The 10,970-nt window shown below is 36.4% G+C and overlaps 1 protein-coding gene across 1 annotated transcript; it reads left to right on the forward strand.

The window, feature by feature from the left end:
- The first annotated feature begins 2,015 nt into the window (after positions 1–2,015).
- LOC101292527 (cytochrome P450 71D11-like) lies at positions 2,016–3,532 on the forward strand. Its single transcript, XM_004304720.1, has 2 exons — positions 2,016–2,918; positions 3,110–3,532. Exons 1-2 carry the CDS (start codon positions 2,016–2,018, stop codon positions 3,530–3,532), a joined length of 1,326 nt encoding a protein of 441 aa, XP_004304768.1.
- Positions 3,533–10,970: the final 7,438 nt, after the last annotated feature.

The following is a 10,970-nucleotide window of genomic DNA, read 5'->3' on the forward strand; positions in this document are numbered from 1 at the left end:
CCTTTATCTTTAGGCAAACAAGCTTGTGACCAAGAAACTGGGGAATGTGTGCTATGTCCCTAGAAAAACTTTCTACACTCTGAGTCAAGAGCATTAGTAACTGACTTAGGACACTTAAAGCAAGACAAAAGATGACTAGGTAAACCTGAAAGATTAGATTTAATCAAAACAAGTTTTCCTCCTCTAGAAAGAGATTTGGCTTTCCAACCTGCAAGCTTTTTCTGAATTTTAAAGATCTTTCGAATTCAGAGGGTCTTTCCAAAAAACTATGTTGTTGACACCAATATATCTACCAATAGTAGTTTTTTGTCTAATAGAAAGTAAAGAGCTAAGTCTATTCCTAATGGCATTTGAAACATTATGAGAGAAATAAAGAGTGGATTTATCATAATTAATATGCTGACCTGTAGCTTTAGAAAAAAGATTCATGGTCTCTAAAACCTGCTTGGCAGCTTTAGAAGAAGCTTTTGTGAAAATAAGGCAATCATCTGCAAAGAAAAGGTTAGAGATTCTAATACCACTTGGAGAAGACAAAATACCAATATGAGTTTTAGGATTATCAGCTAACTTGTTCAAATGTCTAATCAAAGGTTCCAAACATAAGATAAAAATATAAGGAGACAAAGGATCTCCTTGCCTTAGTCCTCTCAAAGGTTTAAAAGTAGCTTGAGGTTTACCATGCATTAAGAATAATTGAAAATGACACAGTAGAGATAAAAATATTTGATCATGGATCATGGATCATGGATCATGGTTCCAAACATAAGATAACAATATAAGGAGACAAAGGATCTCCTTGCCTTAGTCCTCTCAAAGGTTTAAAAGCAGCTTGAGGTTTACCATTAAGAATAATTGAAAATGACACAGTAGAGATACAATTCATAATTAAATTGATCCAAATTTCTGCAAGCAAGCTCTTATGTAATCCCAATTCATAAAATCATAAGCTTTCTCCAAGTCTATTTTGAGGGCCATAAAACCTTGTCTGTTTCTTGTTCTATGAAAATTTGCAAAAATTTCATGAGCTATTAAAATGTTATCGAAAATCGACCTCCCAGGAACAAAAGCTCCTGTATTAGACGAAATAAGATGATGAAGCAAAGGTCTCAAGCGATTAACTAGGATTTTAGAAATGATTTTGTAACTAACATTACATAAACTGATAGGTCTGTAATGATTGACTAACATAGGATCTTGATTCTTGGGAATGAGGACAATGTTTGTCTTATTTAAGACTGTGAGATCAGTATTATTGATGAAAAAGTCTTTAACAAATGGAATGACATGATCTTTAATATCCCTCCAGTAAGTATGATAGAAAAGAGCAGGTATGCCATCAGGTCCTGGAGCTTTAAGAGGGCCAATTTGAGAGATAGCAAGAAAAATTTCATTGTCAGTTACAGGAGCCAATAAATTTCTGTTATGTTCATCTGTAACTGAATGGTCGATAGTGGAAAGGAATAAAGATTAGTCTGTGGGAGAAGGGAAATTATTCGGGGTAAACCTGTGCTTAAACGCAGAATTAAGAATAGAAACTATTTGAGGTAGTTCAGTAGTTATACACCCATTACTATCAGTAAGAGTAGTTATTTGCTCTCTCTTTCGTCTAATCAGAGCCTGTGTCTGAAAGTATTTTGTGTTCTTATCTCCGAGTTGGAGCCAGTTACTTTCCCATATAGCATATGAATCATAAGAAGGGTCATAAGAATTAGTATATGTAAAATTGAGGTTGATATCACCTGTTTTAATAGATACCGTTCATTTCTTCAAAACATCTACCCCACCACCCCCTGCTAGAACAGCAACCACATGTTGAGAGTATGTATAGCGTACCCATCAGCATAGCAGACAATCCCATTTACTGGTCATGTGTTGTAATGTGTTCAAATAATTTGTAGAAAACGCCAATCAACAAGGAAACCAGATGGGATCATGCCTAAAGTAAGAAGCTATCATAATCTGATAATATAAGAGAAAGCATGCTTGCAGTTTCACCAATCCGACCTCATTTGATCATGGATCTTCAATGCCCTTCCTTCCAAGTCCTGTTTACTTCTTTCTTGCTCCTTGTGATTCTGTTACTAAAAGTAGGGAAGAGATGCCAAAACAACAACGCATCTGCTTCAAATCTACCACCAGGTCCATGGAAGCTACCAATTATTGGAAACATACACCAGCTCATTGGCACTCTACCCCATCGTGGACTCAGAGACTTGGCCAAGAAACATGGACCTGTTATGCACCTGAGGCTCGGAGAAGTTTCCACCATAGTTGTTTCGTCAGCTGAGCTTGCCAAAGAGGTGATGAAAACACATGACATTATCTTTGCATCAAGACCCCAAGTCTTAGCTACAAGGATCTTATTTTATGATTCTAAAGATATTGTATTTGCTCCATATGGTGATTACTGGAGAGAATTACGAAAAATTTGCACGCAGGAGCTCTTAAGTGCAAAGCGGGTTCAATCTTACCGGCCTATTAGGGAAAAAGAGGTACTGAATCTCATCAAATGGATTGGTTCAAGAGCAGGATCACCAATTAATCTTACTCAGAAAGTTATATCTGCCACATTTAGCATAACTTCTCAAGCAGCCTTTGGTAATCAGTGCAAGGATCAAGAAGAGTTCATAGATGCAGTGAAGGATATTATCAAAGCAATATCGGGCTTCAATGTGGTAGATGTATTTCCTTCTTTCAAATTACTTCATAGGATAAGGGGAGAGCAACCTAAACTTCAGAGGCTGCAGAAGCAAGCTGATAGAATGATGGAAAACATCATCAAAGAACTTATACAAGCTACAACAATAGTGAAAAGTGATGAGGCTCAAGATCTGGTAGATGTTCTCCTAAAATTTCATGAGACTTGCGGTGGCAGTGATCTTTCTTTGACTACTGACAACATCAAAGCAGTGATATTGGTAAGTATGGACACACACGTCTGACTATCCTCTAAGGAAGAGACTATGTTGGCTATAAAGAGTTAGAGATTTTTTTTTTTTCTTTAACTGAGTTTGTGGTAACCTGTTTCCTTCCTTTATTTACAACTGTTATCAATTTGAGCTGGCTGTTAGTTTGTTTATGAATTAACAAATTAATCATTAATTTTCAGGATATTTTTATCGCTGGGAGTGAGACATCAGCTACGACTGTAGATTGGACAATGTCAGAAATGATTAAAAATCCGAGAATCATGAAAAAGGCACAGGATGAGGTGAGGGAAGTGTTCAACAGAACACAGCAAGTAAACGAAACAAGCATCAGAGAGATGAAATATTTAAAGTTGGTCATTCACGAAGCACTGAGGTTACACCCTCCTGGTCCCCTGTTAGCTCCAAGAGAATGTGGAGAGAGGTGTGAGATTGATGGGTATGAAATACCTGTCAAAACGAAGGTAATCGTGAATGCTTGGGCGATCGGGAGAGATCCCAATTACTGGAGTGAGCCGGAGACCTTTAATCAGAGAGATTCATTGATAGCTCTGGTGACTACCAAGGAACAAACTTTGATTGCAAACAATCAAACAAAGCAATGAGATTTTTATACAGTCATTCAAAACAGATAGAGCAGAACAAACACATCTATATCCACTCTAAATTTGATTTATAGTGTGGGGAGAAGGTATGGACGTACCCTATACTTACATAGAAACAGTGCCAAACCTAATGTTATTTAAGAAAGTTTGGCATTTCTTCTGCTTAAGGTTCTCTCTTTTGTTCAACTAATGTTATTTAAGAAAGTTTTTGTCCAACGATCAATCCGTTGGCAAAATTTGTTCTACAATCTTAAGATAACCATTTACCTTTTTTCTTTCTTTGACGAAAGAGAACTATATATTAACAGAACCAAGTTCAGGGATACAAAAAGATAGCTAACCAGCATCAAAATCCACAGGAATAGACTCCTGAGAAGTGAGAACTGATGTGGGAACTATCAAGCAACAACAAATCTGTAGAGGAAGGTGGATTGGTCACCCAATCATGAGGACACCTCCATCTAGAAGCCAAAGCCACTATGAAGTCAGCCGCTTGATTGTCCGCTGGACCAAAGCCAGCTAAGTGAAGTAAACAAAGGAACCGAAGATTGAATATGCAAAAAGGAATCGTTGGAAACTTAAGAGCCGTGATAACCTGGGAGGAATCTAATTCCAAAAGAAATGTAGATACAGTCAAGAATGCCACAAAAGAGAGACCCTTACGCACAGCTAAAGCTTCAGCAGCTACTGCTGACATAGCCAATATACACTTGCAAGTACCAGTATACACTTGCAAGTACCAGATATGATATCACATGAACAGTTTCTGGCATAGCTACAATGCCAGATGCAAAAGATGCTTAATGCCAAGCCGCATTAGTATTGATTTTTAATAGACCAGGTCAAGGAGGGCTCCAATACTCCGCTAAAGGGAGTAAAACCATTTACCTCTTTGTTCATTAGGGAATATTGTTCTTGCTAGTAATCAAGAAAACCCTCAAAAAAAGTTGTCCTGCAATAGTATTTTAAGAAAACCCTTTGCCGACCCTTTGCCGACAGCTTGTTTGTTGGAAGGTTGTTCACGGAATGCATAGCTGGGACTAAAGAGTTACAACTCGGGTCAATTTCTAAACCCAGGTAAGAGCCTAACGTTGTACAATCGGAATCCCTCCCCATACCTTGATTTTCCCTTCTTTCTACTTCTAAAGAATATGACTCATAACCATTTGAAGACATCATTTCCACTTTTCAGAGAACTAAGCTAGAAAGTCGAATTCAAATCATAGAAAAGTTCAGACTTAAGGATATAACCACAGTCCTCTTACAAAAACACATTCACATCACTACAGAAACTCCAAGAGCCGAACAGTGTTGGCTAAGAAGTAAGCATTATCAATCCCTTTGGCAAAAACCCCTTTGGCAAAACCACAAAACCCATATATCAACCAATAAGAGAAAGCCAAAGCCAACACATTACTTACAAACAATCAAACAAAGCAATGAAACTTTTATACAGATTCATCAAAACAGATTGAACAGAACAAACACATCTATATCCTCTCTACATTTGATAGAGCTTACCAGTTATCCCGACAATTCCAGCCTTCTTCGTTCTCTTAGTCTGCAACGACAACAAAAACATCAATTTTCGCATAATTTAATTTGTATTGATCTTACCCTCATGTGAAAAGCAGCTATTTGTCGAATTAGATCACCAAAGAGGGTCTCGTCACTCCGCATGTAAATGAAAAAAGGCAAGTTAGCACCAAATCCTCAAGAAACCATATAAGGGTTGCCTTGTCTCGATCAAGTATTAACACATGTTTACAAGACAAATGGATGCATTTCGAGTGATACCATTTCAGAACAACATTTCAAAATGGTGTACTGATGTCTTCAGTGTACACAAATAAAGAATGATGAGCACGAACAAAGCATCAGATCATTAAAAATATAAGCACAAACTCATGGTAGCTCAGTAAAGGGTAAACAAATTAACTAATTAAGCAAGAATCAAACTCGATCGACAAAGCTAAAAGCGGCACACAAGTAAACCCATCAACGAAAGCACGTTCACTTAACTCAAGAAGTGGCGATGGAGAAGCAGATGTCGGCGTCGGCGGTGAGTTCGCCGGAGCAAAGGTGACGGAGATTGTGATGTTGACGGAATGGGGATCGAGGGCGAAGGAGTTTGCGGCGGGAGAGAGCTCAAACAACAGTGGAACTGTGGAAGTGAAGTTATGAATATTTCTTATATTGGGGTATTTAAATGTTAATAATTATAAAAATAAAAATAAAAAATTTAAAGAAAACCACCAAGGCGGTGGGCTAGGCGGACGTCTGGGCCCGCTAGGCGGTTTTTGAGATGGTGGGCCACACCCATGACACTGATTTGGTCTAAATCTAATACGACGTCGTCCAATAAAAGGGGAAATTGCCGACCTCTCTCGCTTGTCCCCAATCCCCGATCTCCTCGATCAGTTTCTTTCTTCCCTTAATCTCAAATTATCAACTAACATTTGTGGTGGATGCCCTTAATGTGGAGGACAATGTGGACCGAATCGATTGCTATTGTTCTTAAGGGACAAACAGACTGGCTTAATTTTGATATAGACACATTCCTAGCTGACCCTGAATTGGGTGGCAGGTACGGTACTTCGAGAAACAAAGGAAAAACCATGCATGGCCATAAACCTAGAAGACAAGACATACAGATCTAATTTGCTCTCGATCGATCATCTGGCTTTTCGGCAAATTGGAGTACTGATCGATGGGAAGGACAAGAGAACAGCCTCATCGATCATTAACAATTGTCCCATTTTGTAAAAGACTCTACATTAAGATGATTACAAAGCTAATGATCGGACAAAACTTTGTGTGCATTCACTGGCAATCGGCCTTGTGAAAATGAGGGTTGTAAACGTACATCACAATGGTTGTAAGTTGTAACTGTAAGAATTACTAGAATTGAGTCCTTGTCAAAGAGGCCAGGGAAATTAAGTTGTCTTTCTTCTTTCTTTTGTCTTTTATCACTGCGATATATATATGCGATAGATTAATTGAGCATTACTTAAATTCTTGGCGTGCTGTATCAGTGTAATTGGGTTGGCGCTAGCTTATTATTATATGCACGCATGGTGAAACATTATTGAGTATTTTGATTTGATCACTAGCTTAAACCTGCCCAAGAAGAAACTATCTGAAGCAACATATTAGCTATATATGGAAGGAATAATGAGTGAGATCATGAACATATTAGATATTATCAGAACCCGTGATTCTAAATTCAATCTATTCATTGATTAGATGATGTTTGCTGAAGCTAAGATCGAGATTTTCGTAACCAAATTGAATCATTCATTCGTTCAAAATATATATACTTACAATCATTGAATCATATTCTAGCTACTGTGAGTACGTACGTAGGACTCTGTTTTGGCTGTTGGAAACACATGCTGGTAGCTAGGTTTATATATCCTCCTCTTCAAGTTCGATTCTTCAACCATATATATATGTCTACTGTATATATGATCGAGCATCTTGGATTTAAAAATCACCTTCTGTTTTGGCTTTGTTATACCAATTAGTACGTAATACAGAATATATAATAACCATGCCGGAAAAGGAACGCAAATACCAGGGGCGCACAACGTTTTTATAGTTGATAGCATCAAACAGAAAAAAAAAACGTTTTTATAGTTGATAGCTTTGCATGTGTGGCTTGCATAGTTGCATCCGCATTAACAAACACAAACCTCATGTAACACCCTTGTGATGCATCTTTGGTTCTTTTGGTGGTTTCATGCGGATCAGGTTTCATGCATGCCTTCCTTCGAAGACAGAGACAGATAGAGAGTGCTCTGCATATGCGTGCAAATTATTGTTGAAGAAAAATAACTCTGTATCATATACGATCAGAGATAAAGACGAACAAGATCAATAGTTTGCCTTGAACGGCCACCAAAATTAGTTTCTTACTTAAAATGTGTTTTCCGGTGGCCAAGAGAGAGTAGCTAGCTAGCCAAACTTGGCCAGGCTACATACATACAAGGTTGTAAGAAACTAATATATATTTGAGTAATCTTCTTCTTGAATCTACCTGGAGAAGGAAGAAGTTATTTGTTTTCTGGGTGAAGAATAATTTAGGGTTTAATTTGGAAGGAACTCCAAAACTGAGATGTGCATAGGTGGCAGTCACAAGGCCATTTGGCTTAGCCAGAGAGAGAAAGCATGCATGTAAATAAGGACGACGGCGACTTATCAGAGGAGGAGGGGTTTAGGGGACGTCCAGCCAGAAGCGACGTCTGAGTTATCAATTCACGGGTCCAGAAGTAGAAAAAAGAAACAGAGATTCTTTTCTCTTTTCTCTTTTCTCTTTCCTTTTTCTTTTTCTTTTTTGGAGGTCCAGCTTAATTGCGCGTACGTATATATTCATGATCTGCACGTCTACAGATCAACGGTCGCCTTATTTTTTAACCATACCCACCCTCACATGTTCACACGTGTTCCGCCCCCCGGCCCGGCGCCTCTGCTTTTGAATTTTTCTATTTATTCCTTTTCGTTTATTTGAGGAGCCGACTTTGTTCAAATTCGAAGAAATGATCAAATGATCGACCTTGTCAACACTCTTCTACTCAAAAACAAAGACTGTTTTAGTGCTCGAATAGCGAGATTTAATTAACAATTCTGGACATGTTTATGTTGAGCTTTGGATCATTAAGTCGATTTTATTAAATTGATCATTATTTGATAAATTTGATAATTTAGTTGTTTAACTACTCATCATCATTTTTTTTTTAAAAAGCATTACAATAAATTACTATATAGGCAATAAAACATTACAATAAATTACTATCTAGGCAATAAATTCTTATTTTCCTTTCAATATGTACTTATAAACTAATCGAAAAGAAAACTATCTCATACTCGATGATCTTCAAATGTAGTGTCTAAGGTCTTGCCCTAACCTTAAATTAATGCGTATAAGAATTTTCGTTCATCATCACCTTCTTGAAAAGTACTTATATTAACAGGTATATGCCAGCTAGATAGACTCGTTCAATTCAATACCCGAGTCGTTCATCATGAAAACGTACGCCATTCCAGACCCAATATTAGTCCTCGACATTGCTATTATTATATGCATAACCACTTATCAGTACATATTATATATCATCGGAATGGAATATCTCCTTTAGATCCCTTCTTTCTTCCTTGAGTTCCATCCAATCAGAGTCTTCGTTTATATAATTCACGTTGCTAAGCTCGATAAACGATAATGGACAGACCTAGGTACTTAAGCAACATGCATGCACAGCATATCAGCATATGCCATGGTTTAGGCCGCTAGCTCGATTGTTTTCTATATTAAGATGTCAGAATTAAGCAAGTAAATTTAGTCGGAGAAAGGTTATGTTACGAATCAAACCACATGGTACATTGGTATGTACACACACACATACACGTTTTGATTCAAAACTAAAAAATTCACATGACCTTTCGATCGATTCGACCTTGTGCGTTGAAATGGTTGAATACTTAAATCAATGGTATGTTTGAGATGCATTATAAGGGAAACTATGTATCGAGCTAGTTATCTAGTTTAAGATGCATTATAGTAGCTCTATTCTTCTGGACTAACTAGTTAGTTCCTCATAGTAGAAAATAATCCTCAATATATAAACATCAATTCTCTTTTATATAGGTACAATTAGAACACGCATTCGAGTCAAACAGTCTTACATTTTTATTAGTTTATAAATGTGCATGCATAATGTACCTTTCCATATGTTCGAAAAACTAAGAAAGAACAAGTTAGATATTCTTGAAATCCTAATACAGAGATATATTGGAATCAAAACAAAACTGAAACCAACATGAAACGAAACGTAGTTTTCTTTCGACCCTTTTGAGTTTTGAGGTAAAGGTTCATATGAGCAAATAATTCAAACGATTAGTTGAACTAAATGCTAATAATCGAATGGAAAATAGTGACAGTCTGACAAAGGTAGGTTCGTTCATTGCTATTTGATAATGCCCTCTAAATTGACCTTCATTTTCTGATCTGACCAATCACTTATTCTTTTTCTTTGGGCAAAAGGCATGGAATAGCACGTCGCTACCAAATCAGAACATGACTTCTGAAGCGTTCGCAATTACGAAAATTGAACATTTTCTGAAAGGTTGACCCACAAAAATGATAATTGAATTTCATGGGGACGACTTAATATTCAAAATAATTATAGAGGTGTACAGCGTACGTATATAGTGACGGTGTATATATTAATTTGTGTCAATACTGAAGCCCCACGTATACGTAAGGGGTGACCATTCATTTGTGTCATTGCTTAACTTTACTTCCAAGAAAACAGAAGATGAGACAATTGTTTCTGTGCTGCTTGTGAAAGAGACCACATAATGCAGTGTAGCTTGAGCCTCCTTAGGCCACCAAGTGTTCAATTCCTGAAAATGATGGGAGCTACCCATATTTATGATTATCCATTAATTACTAGCTTGTTGTGCTTCTCTCTAGAGTGAACCGACTCCATATTTTGATTTGATCAAATATATATTACAATATATTATATGACTATGTCTACCTACGTATTAGTATAATGATTTAATGATCTTTTGTTAATTTAAAGTTAATATTGAAATTTAAAATTAATAACTATTGGTTTAGGTCTCATATTTGTTTCACTCGTGAAAATGGTGAAAACTCAATTCTATCTACCTCATTACGCATTTAAGTGTCTTCATACGTAATATTCACTTTATTGGTAAATTTTTGGGTCAAGATTTGAATATGGAAAGAGATCGATTTACATATATAACGAGATAGTTTCGATTTTATTAAAATTGATTTAGAACAAGTTAGCTGGTACAACTTGAACGAAATTACTGAATGATGGGAGCTACCCATATTTATGATTAGAATTAAATTCAGTTTACCCCCCCTAATCTTTGATATCAAAATCAGTTCAGTCTTGCAACTTTTTTTAAAATCAGTTCGCCCCTTTAACTTTTTTTAAATTCAGTTTACCCCCTAATCTTTGATGTCAAAATCAGTTCAGTCCTGCAACTTTTTGTTAAATTTTGTTAAAAATGGGTCCCCTTGTCAGTTTGGTGACGTTATATTTTAAGGGAAATTTAAAAATTGGACAAAACTTATGTGTTTACAAAAGTTGAAAGGGCGAACTGATTTAAAAAAAAGTTACATGACTAAACTGATTTTGCCACCAAATATTAGGGAGGTAAACTGAAATTTTTTCTTATGATTATCCATTACTAGCTAAGCTGGTTGTGCTACACTGCTACTATAGAGGATAGAGTGAACCTATTCCATATTGTGATTTGATCAACTATATATTACAATATATTTTGTGACTATGTCTACCGACGTATTAGTACAATGATCTTATGATCTTATGATCTTCTTCCATTGCTGATGAAAACAATATATATATATATATATATATATATATATATATATATATAT

This window comes from Fragaria vesca, linkage group LG6 (assembly GCF_000184155.1).
Source record: "Fragaria vesca subsp. vesca linkage group LG6, FraVesHawaii_1.0, whole genome shotgun sequence".
NCBI classification, from domain to species: Eukaryota; Viridiplantae; Streptophyta; class Magnoliopsida; order Rosales; family Rosaceae; genus Fragaria; species Fragaria vesca.

What these genes read in the sequence shown, in the direction of transcription:
- LOC101292527 (XM_004304720.1), top strand. Translation starts at nt 2,016, where the DNA reads ATGGATCTTCAATGCCCTTCCTTCCAAGTCCTGTTTACTTCTTTCTTG. An exon ending in ACATCAAAGCAGTGATATTG is followed by an intron (nt 2,919 to 3,109) that starts GTAAGTATGGAC and finishes ATTAATTTTCAG; the next exon opens with GATATTTTTATCGCTGGGAG.